At 36.0% G+C, this 17,989-nt stretch overlaps 1 protein-coding gene across 5 annotated transcripts in view; it reads right to left on the bottom strand.

Annotated features, from left to right (window-relative positions):
* Nucleotides 1-6,055: 6,055 nt before the first annotated feature.
* The window catches only part of USP45 (ubiquitin specific peptidase 45), a 70,649-nt gene continuing 58,715 nt past the window's right edge, over nucleotides 6,056-17,989 (bottom strand). For all 5 annotated transcript variants that reach the window (XM_032651744.1, XM_032651738.1, XM_032651740.1 and 2 more), the window contains 4 exons: nucleotides 17,312-17,409; nucleotides 13,888-13,974; nucleotides 10,439-10,592; nucleotides 6,056-9,851 (listed from right to left, as the gene is read on the bottom strand). In XM_032651744.1, the coding sequence (XP_032507635.1) occupies nucleotides 9,721-9,851; nucleotides 10,439-10,592; nucleotides 13,888-13,974; nucleotides 17,312-17,409 (470 nt within the window). In that variant the 3' untranslated portion in view covers nucleotides 6,056-9,720. The remainder of the gene's footprint in view (nucleotides 9,852-10,438; nucleotides 10,593-13,887; nucleotides 13,975-17,311; nucleotides 17,410-17,989) is intronic.

Below are 17,989 nucleotides of genomic sequence, written 5' to 3'. Positions count from 1 at the left end.
CTTGGGTCTCACGGAGCGCCTCCGAGGGCTCCGCCTCCAGGGAGACGGGACGTTGGTGAAGTGACCGGTGTAGATGGTAGCTATAGCGGAGACCTTAGCTGACCCCCGCAGCGGTCACTCTTTGTTAACCTCGAAAACATAGCGCCCCCTTCCGGGGACACTTGCTCAGCTCTGCCTCGCCCTGCTAGTCCTGTTGTTTCGTTCCCTCCCCAGGACCTTTAGGGTAAAGTGGCGGAGACGTCCCGTTTCCATCCTGCTGCCCCTTTCTCTCAACCACAAGATGGCCTCCCGACAGGACTTACGCAATTCAGCTCTTCGAATGGAATACTTTGATTCCATGGTGTTTTAATATGAACGACGTTCAGGTATCAAAAGTATCGATTTCCAGGCTAGAAGCTACAAAGAAAATAAAACTGTTCCGAAGATACATTGGAGAATAAATGTTGGAAATAAATATTGGAAAGTGCCTTTCTAGAGAGTAACATGAAACTTTTGCGCACCAAGTATCTAAATTGTTTCATTGGGAATTGTGCAAAAGAAAGAGCAAATAACAGTAGAAATAAAATATTACGAATACATCTAGATGGATAAAGAAGATAAAGATAGACGTGAGAATAGATCCTGTTTGCATGAAATCCAGTCTTCTTGAAGAAACACTTGAAACCCAGATTCTCCTGCATCAGCGTTAGAACAAAGTCCTCAATAGCTAAAGATTCGCTGGTCCTCAAATCCAAGTGGCCCACAAAATACAACTTCATCTTGGGAGAAACGATAACTAATTACACCTCTACCAACACAATAATGTGAGGGCATAGTATTACTGGAGGCAAAAAGAAAATTTGGTTCCTTTGACCCTTTCCATAATTTCACAAAAAAAGCGCACACACACACACAAAAGGATGACACAACAGTCTAGTGCGATTTTTATTTATTTTGGGGTATTTTTGGCCAGCCCTGCGGTTTGTGGGATCTTAGTTCCCCCAACAGGTATTGAACCTGGACCCAGGGCAGTGAAAGGACGGAGTCCTAACCACTGGACCGCCAGGAAATTCCCTAGTATGGTTTTTTAAATCACTTTATGGAACAAAAACTAGGAAATGTACCACATATTATCAGTGGTCGTCTCTGATTTTGCTCTGTGATCATTTTCCAAGTTTTTGCCCAGGGCCTGATTTTCAAGTTTCTCTGAGAAACATTCTAATCAGAGAAACATTCTATCTTCCTTGTGAAACCTGATTGCCCTAGAGAAACTTTCATATGTTCCCACTTTCTATAATCATCTTGTATTTGTTTGCTTGTTTCCCTAGTAAAGTTGAAGCAGTTTTCCGGTAGTTTTTTGTTTTTTGTTTTTCCCATCTCTGTTCTCCAGCTGGCCAGCATACTGCTTAGCATACAGAAAGTTCTCCATTTGTCGAATGAGAGAATTATTAAATAACTCACGTTTGTTCCTTCTGCCAGTTTAACGAGGCACTCTCAGCAATCACTGTTTGCCAGACCAGGAAATGAGTTTTACAGTCCCATAGTTCCCTTTCCCTCATTACTTTCACCTAGGATTTCCCTGTAACTTTAGGATTCGAAGGAGACATCATCAGGCACTTGTATTTCAACACCAGACTTTCTCACAATGTATTTTTGTATTAAAGTGTCTATTTGAGCAGCTATTGTGTACACGAGCTGCTGCGGTCCAGTCATTCTGCACCTTGATTAGAAAGTGCAGTAACAGTTGCCATCTTGCCAGTCTTAGCAATCTGCTGTCTATGACTAACAATCAGGGCGCTTCGTAAGTTAAATTTTTTATTAACTTGCCCTCGTTGCAGAGTGTTTGAAGGTGAGGATATATTCAAGTTAGTACTTTGCATTATTATGAAAACAAGTTATCCTTAAGGTAAAGTGGAAAAAGGTTAAATGAGATGTGGAAAAGAAACAGAAATAAATATTCCTACTTCTTGAGATCTGAACCTTTAAGGTGTTATTATGTTCCATATCACATCCATCTTAAAATTTAAGAATAAAAATTATTTAATGGTAACTAGACTTGTGGTAGTGATCACGTTGTAGTGTATACAGATGTTGAATTATAATGCTGTATATATGAAACTTATATAATAAAAAATTATTTAAAGCTGTGGTATATACATACAATCAAATATTATTCAGCCTTAAAAAGGAATGAAATTCTGATACATGCTACAACATGGATGAGCCTTGAAAAGATTATGCTAAGTGAAACAAGACAGACACAAAAGGACAAGTGTTGTATAATTTCACTTATATGAGGTCCCTAGAATAGGCAAATTCATAGAGACAGATAGCAGTTGCTGGGGGTTGGAGGAAGAGAGGAATAGGGAGTTATTATTTAATGGGCACAGAATTTCTGTTGGGGATGAGGACAGGGTTCTAGAGATGGTGATATTTGTACAACATTGTGAATGTACTTAGTGCCACTGAATTGTACACCTAAAAGCGGTTAAAACGGTAAACTTTATGTTACATCTACTTTACCACAGTAGAACTACAATGGAGGATTAAAAAGTATATAAAGCTAATATGCTACAAGCAAATTATTAAAAATTACAACTGTTTTAATTCTTAAATAATAATTCTTAAGACAACTGTTTAGATTCTTAATAAATTACAACTCTTTTCTTACTTAAGCATCTCCTAGAAAGTAGTGAGAATATGTGTCATAATGAAATATGAGAACATACAATAATAATTCAGTTATTTAACAATGGACCATGTAAACTATTATATATAGAATGGATAAACAAGATCCTACTGTATAGAACAGGGAACCTATATTCAATATCCTGTAATAAACCATAATGAAAAAGAATTTACACAAATATATAACTGAATCACTTTGCTGTACAGCAGAAAATAAGACAACACTGTAAATCAACTATACTTCAGTAAAATAAATTAAGAAAAAAACCCAAAAAAACAATGGACCAAACTGGGCTTTATGCATGTAATGACCATTTAGACCAGGTTGGAGAAAGTAAGGTACACCTACTATGTTCACTGACTGGCATATTCTTACTTAAAAATCTTTTGTGATTCAAACTACTGTTTCTATACTTAAGTCACTTGTATGATGTAGTAGACATTATTAGTATTCACCAATATCGGATTCTCCACTGACTTACAGCACACAGAAGGTTTAAGCCTCCTTAAAGTTTAGGTAGTACTCAGTGAATTACTTCTGGCCGATGGGCTGTGGGTTAAGTGATGACAGTTATTTCTGGACCTAAGCTTACAAGAACTGTAAGCATTGTCACATCAACCAAGAAGTCTACAGGCAGATAAAGGGGCAGCTACAGGTTGGTATATTCTCTGTCAGCCACGATCACCGAGTTGCCTTATGGGAAACAGTGGCCAGAAAGAGCCCCAAATCAGCGAAAGACTTTGCAATGACCACAAAGTAAGTTGCTGAGATTCTGGAGACATTTGTTAATAAAGCACAAGCCTAATTTAGCCTGACACATATAGATATTGGTAACAGGAGTTGGGTGCTGCTCAAAGAACTGAAAATATGTGGCATTAGCTTAGAGGTTGGTTGGTATACATAGGAAACTAATATTGGAGGCTAGAAACAGGGACATCACATTATGCAATGGTAAAAAATTTAATATAACTGTCACCCCCAATAACCTGAGAGGCAGAAAATGTACCTACTGACTTTTGAGCTAGGGGAAGAAGTTGAAAAATAAGTGTGTGTTGGGTACTATTGGATGTATTTGGCACGGTATTATGAGAAAGAGTGGAGCTCAGAGAGGAACGGTTGATTTGTAGAAGCTGACGCGAGGGAATAGAGGCAAGCAAAATTTGAGCCTCACGTTTGTGTTTTTCACCTCCAAGCCGTAGGAGATAAACTTGAGAAAGCCTTTAAATGACAAAGGATCATTAAAACTCAGCCTTGCAGCAAAGATCGTAACTAAGGGTGTAAACATCATAGTTATTTTGGAAATTTTCAGTGGGTTAATTAAGGATGTAATTAAGGTAACCTTAATTTTTTTCTCACTTGGAAAAAAAAATAAAACTAAGGATGGAAATGTGGTTAAGAGGATGGCTCTCCCATCAAAGCTTATAGACAGAAGGTACCTGCCATAAGGTCAGGAGAGAAGTAGGGAGGTAGGAAATCAAAGAAATACAATCAACCCAAGAACTAGTTGTCTCAAAAAAAATGGTATGGTTACTGACATATAAATCTGACCGTCAACAAATAGGGCTACTAAGCTTTTAAGAGTGGTACTGGAAAAGAAACCATAAGCCTTGGCTAACAGAAATTGTGACTATTCCAAACTTGAAACAAACAAACAAACAACTTCAGCCCCCAATTATCTAGGAAACAGATTGAAACAAAGCTGTGCAACTTCCAAGGATGGCATATTCCTCAACGGCCATTCAGATGTAGGCAAGGAGGATAATTAAAAAAAAAAAAGATTCTTCCAAGGGGTGAAGTCTGGAGTCACAGAGAACAGTGGAGAAGGGAATTCTTAGGGAATAGAGGAAAGGTCTAACAATGAACATTCCCCATGCCCAGGGTAAGAGATTGACAATATCTCCATTCTTCTTCCCCCTTCTGAATTAGAATGTTGATTGTGGTTATAGTTCCACTGGTTTCACCACTGTACAGTAAGTTTGTGGAAAACAGAACATATTCTTTTGGCTCCTGGGTCTCCAGACCAGTGGGAGCAACACTCAGACCTGACATAGCACTTCCAAAGAGCCTGGTTCTGGAATGGTGGATGGTCCTTTGGGGCTGTTTCTCTTGAAAAGGGAGTCACTGTGTTCCACGTGTAGAAAGAAGAGCTGAGTATTTGGTGACCAGAGGGTAGACTGTGAGAGACTTCTATTCCATTCTCCTTTTCTTCTGAGCCCTGGGAGACTTACTCTTTCCTACCCATCTTTCCTTGCAATTAGGCAGGGCCAATGTGACTATTTCTGGCCACTGGGTTGTGCGCAACGCATCCAAGATGAAGAATTTCATTGCTGATGCAAGACCTTTAGTGTTCTCCTCCCCTGCCAGTGAAGAGGCCTGGCATTAAAATGATAGAGCCAGAAGACAATCAGCCAGAGGAATAGAGTCACCAGTTGGAAAACAGTTGCTTTTGCAGATTGACCAGACTCACAGTGATTTTGGGTGAGGAAGAAATAAACTTTTGTTGTGCTAAGCCACTGGGATGTGAAGTTATTTGTTACTGCAGCATAACCCAGCCTATTCTAATACATATGGGAATGCAAACATTTTAGATATTTCTGCCTGAGTGCAACTTAAAAAAAATGTATGAAAATGGCTTCAGGGGGTCTGTGAGCCTCTGAAATTACATACAAAAATCTGGGGCATATATTTTTCTAAGAAGATGTAAGTGCCAAGATTTCCCTTCCCAGCCTCTCTATTGCCATTAGCAGGAGTGAGGAGAGGGCCCCAGAATTAAAACCCTCCACTTCCTCCAACACTCATAGCTTCTCTTTGGGACTATCAGGACTAATATCATACATCTTTTATCCCTAGAACATCCTTCATCCCATGGACCTTAATTTCCATATGGCTCTGTGGGTAATGTTGCTTGATTTTTCTCCATATCATTTACCATTTGAAATATCTTTTCTTTAATCTTCACTTCTTAGAATGTCTATTTCCTCACTTCTTAGAGAGATTTCTATCTCCCATGGTCAATGCTGTATCCCCAATGCCTACCACACAGCAGATATTCGATAAATATGAAAGATGGTCTATAACATTCATTATAATCTCAAAGAGCTTCATAACCTAAAAAAGGTTAAATACAAAAAGGTAGACAAAATGTTTCCTAATGAATTATCCTGCCTAAAAAACTCAAAGAAACATCTGAAAGGATGAAGACTCACCCTTGGCAGACACTGAAATATGAATGAAAGAGGCCCATGAGATATTTTATTTGGAAACGATAAACTTCTGAAATAGGAAGGATATTTTGAATATAGCTAAGTAAGTAAATACAGTGTTTGTACACAAAATATTCTGTCAATAATATGCATTGAAAAAAACTCCAGGACCAATCTTGAAACATAAAGTAAATATGAATTTAATATTTTATGCATGTTTATACAGTAACATCAAAATAATGCTCCATAAGTTACACAGCTATTTTCCAAAAACACTGCAAAAAAAAGATAAAACGGTAGGAATGATATATATAATCAATTATTACTCAAAATTAAAAAATATAGTCATCTATCTTTTAAATAGATTTGAATTGATGGATTTCTACATGAACCAGAACATTTTAAATATCTAAAAATAGTCTTTCTTAATGCAGCAGATAATATATAAAGAATCACTTTTATTGCACATAACATATCTGGTTTAGGCTTATTTTTTCAGGTAGCACGCAGACAAATTATGAGTATGAATTTAATAAAAGTAGGCAAGATACTATTTTATACCTCAAAAATTAGATGAAGGTTATATATTTCACAGCTTAATCCTCAGGAAATTTTATTCAGATATCATATAAAATCATTGACTAAAGTCAAACATGCGAACTAAGAGCTCTTAAATACGTATCATAGTAAAATAGTTTTGTTGGCACATTTACAATAAGAAAACAGGTATCAACTGCTCTTAGAACTGACACCACTCTCCCTGGCCACTCAAAAAGATGGCCTTCACATCAGTTTTAAAAACATTAAATGACAAAATCTTAAATATAAACATACATTTGGTTATGTCAAAAATATTCACATAATTGGCATATAGTCAAAAATGTATCATTTTAAACATGGAAAAACTAGGGGAACCCGAGGTTAGATATAAACCAGTTTCTAAATAAAGCTAGTTAAACTCCCGTTTTACTTCTTAAATTCATTTCGCCAAACACTATAGTAGTTTTTTTGAGGATCTGTAAACATTCTCACTGATTTGTACTGTTTCCTGAGGTCATCTGGAAGCCACTGTTACTAAAGTAGCTCACAATTTAGTACCCCTGCAAATGTGCTTTGGAAATATTCAAAATAAAAACAAAAATTTTAATGTAGATCCATGTGTAACTTAACATACTTTCTCTATTACAAAAGCTATCTTTAGGAAAGTCTTAGATCTCAAAATCAAATTTATTCCATTACCAGCAGACCTGGACAAGCAAAGCATTCATAAACTTTAGGCCACAAAAAAACAGATTTCAGAATTAACTCATTTAACACTGTGGCAATGAAAATAAAAGTATCTTATTACTTCTAGAATAATGTCTAAAACTTACATAGGCCTCTTCATTTTAAAACATGTTAAAACAGTGTCAGCCCAGGGCCTGACCCTTAGTAGATGTTCAATAAATATATACTTAATGAATAAATGTAAAGTTAAGCATAAAAACTACTGTGGTATTTGAGTACTGAGGTAATGTTCTGAAGCTACAATGTATCACTCACTTAATGAAAAATCAGTCTTAACTGGTATTCAGAATAAAGCTTAAAAGATCTCCTAATTTGATAAATTTAGCACTAGTTCATTTCCTGGCATCCAATGAAAAGAGGAACTAGGCACTTTCCTTGATTCTTGCCCTCACTTATCACTTATCATCTCTACTTAACTCTGTAAGGGATAAGCCAAGAGGCAACAGAAAAGAATGGTCTTGTTTCTTTCCCTCCTTTCTTGCTTCCTTTCCCTCTTTCTTTCTTTCTTTCTTTTCTTTCTTTCTCTCTCTCTCTCTTTCATCTATCCATCTATCAATGAAATAAGAAGCAGGTGACCATCCAATGAAAAGTTCATGCCTCTTAATGGTATCTTTTCTAGGAGAAAAATGAGACAATTTAATATTTACATTTGGGGGAGGGGATGGTAATTGTCATTACCAAGATGGTTGACTTGAATAAAGAGGATTAACTAATAGTTTTCAAAAAATTTCACTGCTCTGGTACTGAAGTCTTCAATGTTAATGCATTACAATTAAACAGAAAACACTTTAAACACTGTTTACCTTTTACATGACACAACCTGAGTTTACAGGTTAACTTATAAAGATACATTTCTCCATCATTTCACTGTTAAAAATCAAGAAAACCACTATTATTGAAATTTCAACAGCTTGAAAATACAATTTATGCAATGACATTTTTAAGCTCTGAATTTCGTACATTATTACCATCTTTAACACTAATCACAATTCCATTCATCCATATATCAAAAGGCGGCACTGGTAACCTTGATAATATTACATATACTTAAATATTAAGAAGGGTGAGAGTCTTCATGAAATATTTCCACACATTAACTACAGCCATTATTCTTATCCTTCCTTAACAAGAGGAGAATGAACTAGGACCAGGCACCTACCCAGCATCTGCCTGTACTATCATTCGTTAGCCCTAATGATTAGGATGCTTGAACCATGCAGTTATGTGTTTTGATTTAATAATGTAACACCAAAGTAGTCATTTTTTAAAAATTTAAGCCTAAGTAATGGTAACATTTTCATGCCAAGTTTTGACAGCTTAATAATTTGTTTTCTAGGGGAGAAAAACTACCATATGTTTGCTATTAATTATTTTAAAAGAAAATCCAAAATGCCAACTTTATGCTCCATTAAAATAAAAACTAAACCTTTTTGAACTTACTGATGATGCTTGCTGAAGATAAAAGGTGATCTCAAAACCCCAAAACTATGATTAATATTTACTGATCTACAGAACTAGAAAATGTATTACATTTTCCTATTAAGCATAATAAGAATAGAATTCTCTATCATTTACAAATATGATTTGGTAATTTACATTTCAAAGGTATCCTATGGTCCCATATGGATTAACAACTTCTATTTACCAATTCTGCATGTAAAAATTATCTATAAATATATTTTGACTGGCTAATCACTTGCAAATTATTCTCAACTCCATCATGAATAGGCTGCAAATAATATGTTGATAAAATATTTCAGTATTTTTCCAGTTCTCAAAACCTCAAAGCAATAAGCTAACCAGTATATTATTTGTAAATCCATATTACTGAAGCTACAGTGGTACCTTTTTATATGGTTGAATCATACAAAATATGACCAGGTCAGTATGCCAATTGTGTAAGTATATGTTATAGCAATGTGTCCCACACAGCAGTGTAATATACCACTGGATAGCCCTGAGATGATTTTTAGTGAAGTGCTACAGGAATGAGCAATTTTTCTTTAGTTATATATTTATTTTAATGTTTATTAGGAAAAAATGTAACTAGCACATAAAATGTAGAATATGCTCAAAATAAGACTATGGCTTAAAAAGGCTAAAAAAATAAGCTTAAAAATAATAAGTAAACAATGGCATAGGAGATATATATACATATATATATGAAAACAGAAAGGTGGTATTGACTCACATTTGGGAAACACTGTTTTAAAGGAATGATTTGACTTAGCCAGCATCATTTCTGAATGCTTGTAGTAATAAGCCACATTATAAAGGAGTTTCCTCTACTACTGTAAATTCTGTGGTTTTTTTGGCCAGGACAAATATGTTTTTAAAAACATGTGTTTACATTTATTTTAAGAATATAATTTTGAAAGCATTTAGTAAATTTAATTTACTTTAAAAGGATTCACCAAAATGGTAAACATGTCCAGGAGCATTTGAGGGACATGCCATTCCTACAGAAAAGACTACAAAGACACATTGCATATAATGGTTGTCGCTGCAGCATTTAAATAAAAGTGATCTAAATAATCATTACCATTAACAATTAACAAATAATTATAATATTCTTTCATAAAAAAGAAGGTACGCTTGTGCGCTAAGTGCTCTTGATTCTGGAACCACCTGCACGTAAGTGTCACTAACATGGACCCACTGGCCTGCTGACTCACTATCAGGTTCTTTCAAACCTAACAAAACAAAAAGAAATATAATTTTACAATAAGTATGTTCTGACTTTACATTAGAGACAACACATTTATCACAAACTCTAATGCTAGACTTTATTGCATAAGGCTGTTTCTTCTTGGGCTAAACATCTTCCAAAATGAACTCTTTCAAAGCGTTAATATTAGTATCATTTACTTTAAATATCTATGAAATATTAGATAGTCTTATGAATATTTATTTATTCAAGGAAAAGGGCATCTGCACTAAAAGAGAAGGAAGAAATTACACAGTTCGTTTGCTGAAGCAAATTTTCAACTCCAACTCTAGTCTGAGGACCTGGTATGTCTTTAAAAACTATTGATATTGTTAAATAAAATGCTATGCCACTGCAATACACGATGACTTAACACCTTGAAAAACTGGGTGTCACTTCACATGACCTGAAGGGTACAGTTTTATGATATTTAAGATTATCTAGGTACTCTTAAAAGTTTTCCTCACTTAAAGTGAATCCACTTGAAGTATCCATGAAAGAACTTACCTCTTCCAGAAAAGGAAGAATGAATTCATTTGTTTTTAGGAATAAAATAAACTTAGGATGGCATACCAGGTACATTTTTCTTTCCAGTGATATGTTCCAGTAATTTCCTGGACGGTGTTCTCACTTTCACGTAAGCAGTGTAGTGGCCTCCTCTCATTGAGCCACTATGTTCCACTACGCCATAGAGACCATAGAGGACTTTATCTCCCACACTTACATTCTTTTAGACAAAGAAAAAAACCTCAAATTAATTAGTAATATTTAGTGAACTCTTATTATAAGGAAAATTAAGCCAAATGCAAGTCCTACTTAAAATAAGAGCAATGCATATTTTTTTTTTTTTTTTGAGCAATGCATATTAAAACTACACTGGCATATGTTCCCACCTGTATTAGACCAGCAAAATGAAAAAGCTTGACAACATTCTCTGTTAGCTGGGCTGTAGGGAAAAGAATGCTCTCATATGGGAACGCAAAGGGGTACACCCCTATTCAGGGATATTTCACGTTATCTAGCTAAGTTACACAGGTATTACTCTTGGATTTATCGATCCTTTTTCTAGGACAGGAACATGAGCAATATGTAAAAAGACATGTACCATACTAGTGATTGCAGGATTATTTGTAATATCAAAAAACTGGAGTAGACTCAAATGTCCATAAATTGGGGACTGGTTGAATAAACTATAATGCATCCATACAATAGAGTACTATGCTATTTGAAAAACGGAGGGCAGACTATCTCTAAATACTACTATGAAATAATCTCCAGGATACAATGTTAAGAATAAGGTAGAAAAAAGGATACATATTGTAAGCTATAATTATTAAAGAGGCGAGATGCAGATATATATACCTATTTGTTTACATTTAAAAAAAATAATAGATGAATAAACAATAATTTGAAAAAATGGTTATCTAAAAAGGGAGGAAAGAAACAGGTAGAACAGACATGGAGAAAAACTACACTTGTTTGAATTTACCTTGTTTTATACATTTGACTTTGGAACTACATAAATATTTTATGTAATTATTAAAAAAATTTTAATTTAAGTAACAATCCCTAAAAATGAAAATTTTAAAATTAAGCAAATGAATATCCAGTTGGTGGCATAATCACTCAGAGAGCGACCACAAGGGTCATGTCAAAAGAACCCAGGAGCCAACTTGAAGTGGCTCTCAGTAGCCAACAATAGACCCATTAGACTAACGTATTAGACCACGAATTAAAAGAAAAGTGCAGGGCTTCCCTGGTGGCGCAGTGGTTGAGGGTCCGCCTGCCGATGCAGGGGACACGGGTTCGTGCACCGGTCTGGGAGGATCCCACATGCCGCGGAGCGGCTGGGCCCGTGAGCCATGGCCGCTGAGCCTGCGCGTCCGGAGCCTGTGCTCCGCAACGGGAGAGGCCACAACAGTGCAAGGCCCTCGTACCGCAAAAAATAAAAAATAGGGCTTCCCTGGTGGCGCAGTGGTTGAGAGTCCGCCTGCCAATGCAGGGGACACGGGTTCGTGCCCCGGTCCGGGAAGATCCCACATGCCGCGGAGCGGCTGGGCCCGTGAGCCATGGCTGCTGAGCCTGCGCGTCCGGAGCCTGTGCTCCGCAACGGGAGAGGCCACAACAGTGAGAGGCCCGCGTACCACAAAAAAAAAAAAAAAAAAAAGAAAAGTGCAGTAAATTGAAATATTATTAATGTGTTTAAATCCGTGAATTCATAATGATAAATTAACTGATCACAGTTTGAGGATGACAGTGAATTAATTCATTATTCTGAAAACTGGTTTAAAAGGGGGAGGGGGAGAGAACTGAGCATTTACTCTGTCTTTTCGGTAAGAACTATACCATAAGATAACTAAATAGATGAAAGGAATTTCTCTTTATATAGAAGTATTCTAGCAAATAAATGAAGAAAGAATAACAGGATTACAATTCTGTAATTCTTAATGAACTCATTGAGCAACGCTGGTTGCTAATATCACAGAAAGGTAACTGGCATTTATGTGCCACCTGATGAAAGAACAGAACACTCCCTATGAAATAGCCTTACCGGGAGTGGGAGGAATATCAAACCTGAAACTGTTCAAGCCTCTCTTCATCCAACTACCTATCTGTAGGAAATAAAGAGGATAGAGGAATAATCATCAAAATCTAAACTATAGGAAACTACCAGAAAGATGATCCAGTTTCTTCAACAAATAAACTGCAAGGGGCAGAGATGCGAAAGGGACACTGTATATTAAAAGGGACTAAAAGATATTTTTCAATCATGATGTGTAGTCCTTACTTTGATACTAATGCATTTTGAAAATTTCATTTATTAGACAACTGGAAATATATACACTAGATGATATGAAAAAAATTGTTAATTTTTTTAGTGTGAAAGTGGTATTGTGGTTACGTTTAAAAAGGTGGGGGTGATTCTTATCTTTTAGAGACACGTATAGGAAAAGATTTATGAATGAAATGATGTCTGATACCTGCTTCAAAATAACGTAAGAGAAAAAAAATAATATAAGAGGAGGAAGTAGATGAGCATGTGCATGGGGCAGGACTGGCCATATATCTAAGGTTTGGAGGCAAGGTGATGTGTGCTTGAGGTTCATTGTACTGTTCTGTCTACTTTGGTGTATGTTGGAAATTCTCCATAATAGGTACTTCTAAAAAATATGTTTCTGTAAGTTTAATACAGAGCTTGCTAGATATTTTGTTTACCATACTATCAAATTCTGTGAATACTGAATGTGAATAATTGACAGATAGTGCTAGTATTCCATAGCAGATGAATTGGATTCACTGACAAATTGCATTTAAGATATTTCGCTTTGATTGATCAATGTATTGAAAGTATTAAGTTCAGTAAGTTTATGTATCACAAATCCTAGACTGCTAACCAGTAATTGTGAGCAGGACAACATGTTAGTTACCCTAGAACTGTGCAGTTCCCTCACGGAAAGCAAAGTCATCAATTTCACCTACAGAGTTCTTACATACAAGTACGAGCAATTATAAACCAATTTGCTTTCTATATCTAAGTATTAAAGTATTAGTAATTGTAAAGTATCATACTCAGTTCACAAGTACACTATTCTCAGTAGTGTACATGAAATGGCATGAAAAACAGTGCACTAGTATATCGATTTACAAAAGATAAAGACCTCTTCAACTGCTAAAACTACTGTCAATTAAGCACAACATTCACAAGGAACAGGAGAGGGCACAAAATCTGCTTACTTCTCTCAGCAGCTATCTGATTCTAGCAGCATTTACAAGCAGCTCTGATCTTCATGAACATCGTGCCCCGCTCATGCTTTATGCATCTTTTCAACTTATTCTATCTCCCAAAAGACAAAAGTGATAGTGTGTTAAATGTTGGATGGAAGGAAGAAAGGGAGGGAACGAGGAGGAGAGAGAGAGAAGGTGGGAGGGAGAGAGGAAGACATGGTCTAATAAACAATATATAGGATATTTTGAAGCATATTATTTGTATGACAATTAAATACCTTAATAATATACTATACCTTACAGGTAGCAGAACAGAATGGTGCTAAGTCAAGCGTCAGTGGGAAATCTACATGTCTGTTTACTTTGCGAAGACTCAGGCCAGCCTCAAAAAACAACAACAAATTTTTCTTAATGCAACAAACTTAATCTAGATCATTGCGTTTGTTAATTAAAACCAAAACAGGAATCCTAGGGCTTCCCTGATGGCGCAGTGGTTGAGAGTCCGCCTGCCGATGCAGGGGACGCGGGTTTGTGCCCCGGTCCGGGCGAATTCCACATGCCGCGGGGCGGCTGGGTCCGTGAGCCATGGCCGCTGGGCCTGCGCGTCCGGAGCCTGTGCTCCGCAGCGGGAGAGGCCACAACAGTGAGAGGCCCGCGTACCGCAAAGAAAAAAAAAAAAAAGAGGAATCCTTGACCTTTTTTCATAGATATAAAAATATGACTAATGAACAGTCCAAAACTGATATATGACTAAGTTCTCAATTAGGTTTCATAAACTGTTATTGCAAAGATCATTCATTTACATGGGTATTTTTACCACAAACAATATGAAAATAATCGCTTTCACTGTGCCTTTCAACACTTACGGGAAAATAAATTCAATGTGATAAAAGCTCAGCTACTGATACATATGCTATCATAAAAATGTACTCAACTGAAGAGTCAGGAGTCTGGTGTTCTAGGCCTAACTCAACGACTGGTTAACCGTTGTCTTGACTCTAGACAACCTCATCTAGATCAAGGCAGAAAACGGGTATAAATGGATCATATTAGGTCCCTTCAGTTCTAAAATTCAGTGATATTCATTCATTAAAAAGAGAAAAATCTGAACACTCAAATCATTTTAACAGTAAAAGTAAACATTACATATTATATAAATCAAAATGAATATTCATGTTGTTAAGCAAGCTCTATTTCTTTCCCTACTTTTAGTTTCCAAAGGCAGGCCTTGAAAAATGTACACTTTGCATTTAAGTAATGATAAAAATTTGCTGATAGACCACTGAAGATATTGGATAAGAAACCCACAAATAGAAACAGACTCTCTTGGAATAACAAGATACTTAAATCTGAGTTGTTTGGGTCGACAAAATTAACAGATGCAACCTTTTATGCAAAGCTTTCATGACTTACTTCAACGACTAGTCTTTTTATTTGCATACTAATCACATAACTTTTACTACAGTTCTGTTGCCTATTTTTTACCTTTAAAGAAAAAAAAAAAAAAAAACCATTTTTTGACCAAAATATAGCCACATAGTGATTTGTATTTTCAAGTAATCTTTAGAAGTCTTAACATGATATCAGACATGAAATTATGAAGTCGTATGTCTGGAATAATTATTTAATATGTATTTAATTTGTTTGCCTCCTTTCTTCTCATCAGGTGACCTCTATAAGCAGCTGGTACCAGCACTGTCTGAGATCATTTCAGGCTAATGTGTCCTCCCCAGACGGTACTTTGCTATTGAGAAATTACCCCTTATTAGAAGAGACTTCTATCAACACTATTATGATCTTTGCCAATTTGGACAGGCTAAAAAAGGAATCTCACTGCCATTTTATTTTGCATTTGTTTTGCTGGAAAGAGTGGACCTTTCATACTTTCTTGGAATTTTTACTTCTTCTATGAACTGTCAATTCATGTTCTTTACCATTTTACTATTAGAGTCTTGATATTTTTCTTATTGATCTTTTTTTTTTTTTTTTTTTCTTATTGATCTTTAAGAGCTCTTTACATACTTACAATATTAATCATTTGCCATATTTAGGACAAAGAGCTCTATCTTGTTGAGATTTGCCTTTCAGTGCTGTGGATGTTTCTGATATACAACTCTAAAGTTACTACAGGGAAACAGGCTTTCAGGGACACTGAAAAACTAGAAGCAAAGACATTGCTTAGAGAATCTGATCCGTAAAATTCACAGTCCCAGAGAATGAGAACGTGGCTTTGCAGACATTACATTTAGGCTGAGAACAAGAAGGGACCGAGATATCTATAAAAATCTCCCTTTAAGGGCATGAATTCTTTCTGTAAGTTGTTCCTAAAAGGGATGCAAGTACCAAATATAAAATAACTGTGCTACATCATTCTCAGATCTGGCATGACCCTATCTCATTCACACAGAGTCACTGCAGATATACACCTTCTATTTCACATTCTGATGTAATGAGACTCAATACATCTGCTTCTGCTCTCCATGGCCATTTCATCTCCACTGGGTTTCTGTAATGTTGGCTATAGAAAATCAAGAACTTAATCGAATTTCCATGGATAGGGATGGGGGTATAGAGAAAAATCTCTTCCTGCCCATCTGTGGCCCACCTGAAATGTTGCAAATATATACTCAAAGCTTTCAATCTCTTCCCTTGAGATTTCTTTCAAGGGTTTTATACTTAGAAAATCTTTCACACAGAGGTCAGGTTAATAATTTTCATCAAGTTTTCTTCTAGTCTTTTGATAATTTGTTTCATACAATTAAAAAACATTTATCTGAAAATAGTATTGATATATATGGTCTGGAAGGAAGCTCTAAATTTTTATTTCTTCAAACACCCATCTTTCCTAAGTCCTTTACTGAGTAATCTAGCCTCTTCCCCAACTGATTTGAGATCCATCCTGTATCATAACAAAAGAGCTTTAAATTATACTCAAATTTTATTTATTGACAATTCTGACCATACTGTTTTAATTATTAAAGTTTCTTCCAGAGAAACTTTAAAATCGTTTTATCAAATGCAAAAAAAAAAAAAAAACAAAAAAAACAGAGAGAGAGAGACAAGGCATTGAATTAAAACTGTGAACAATTAGATAAAAACTTGATACATTATATTTAGGTTCTCTCCCATTAGTCCTACAAGAGTGGGGCCTGCCTTGCAGCCCTTTTTGCAATTGGTCCCAGCCAACCACACCCAGCCCACGTACAACTCTCATTGGAATGAAAGCTCAGAAAGTTATGTGCACCTTGTTATTTCTCTGCTTCTAAGGGTTCTTAATAAATCTTATTTTCCATTCACACACACACACGCGTGCACACGCACGCATGCCACTGAGGTTCCGACCACCTAAGTCTTCAAATATTGTGAATTAATCTTATTTAGAAAAGTCTTGTTAGCTATTATGGATGAAAAAGCAATAAATCTTATATGACAAATTTTTTTTTAATATTTATTTATTTGGCTGCCCAGTCTTTGTTGCAGCGGCATGTGCAATCTTTAGTTGCAGTATGTGGGCTCTTAGTTCCCTGACCGGGGATGGAACCCAGGCCCCCTGCCTTGGGAGCACGGAGTCTTAACCACTGGACCACCAGGGAAGTCCCTCATATGACAAATTTTTAAATTCAATAAATTACTGTCTAATCCTTGACAGTAATTTACAAGACTTAGGGCTCTGCAAAACATATGATGAAAATTTATATAGTGTTACTAAAGGGAATTTACCTGATGAAATCTTTTAAGATGGAGAATTAGGATAGCTGGAACAGCAGAAATGAGCAATTGCTTCCTGGCATTAGTATAAACCCCTCCTGCTTTCTTTTCTGCATAAAATACAAGATAACAAAGTTACTCGTAAATTTCCATCTTATACATTATCTACCCTATAATACAGTAAACATTTAAATAGAAGCATCATACCACATTTTCAAAAATGTTAAAAAAGAAATTAGACCTCTGATTACAGGGAGCCTCTACTCGTCCCCACAACTCCACTAATATGAAAGGGAGTATTTTTTAAGGCACACACTTATAAGGAGAAAGAATAGGGGAGGTGACACTTGCAACATAACTTTGGAAACTGGAAAGCAAATAGACCAGTAGTGACTTATGTCAATGACCGCCAGTCAAAGAACAACAGAAACACACCTGTAGTTGAAAAAACTGGGTCATTACTCATTGCAGTGAAAAGAGATCATGTATCATGGGAATGATGGGTCATTTCAATAAGAGGTTTTTAGAAAAGACTTGTGATAGGATTTGAATATGGCTAATTGCATATTTAACTGGGATTAATGTAAGCTGGCATTTCTTCCTCTCCCATATAGACATTTCTTTAATTACTAATGTATTAATCATGTCTTTATTCTGATGCTTTGACATCTGGAGCCTTGCTGACACTGG

The sequence above is a fragment of the Phocoena sinus genome, chromosome 12 (genome assembly GCF_008692025.1).
Source record: "Phocoena sinus isolate mPhoSin1 chromosome 12, mPhoSin1.pri, whole genome shotgun sequence".
Classification (NCBI taxonomy): Eukaryota; Metazoa; Chordata; class Mammalia; order Artiodactyla; family Phocoenidae; genus Phocoena; species Phocoena sinus.
Note: the sequence above shows the minus strand (reverse complement) of the source record. Positions and strands in the feature narration are given on the sequence as shown.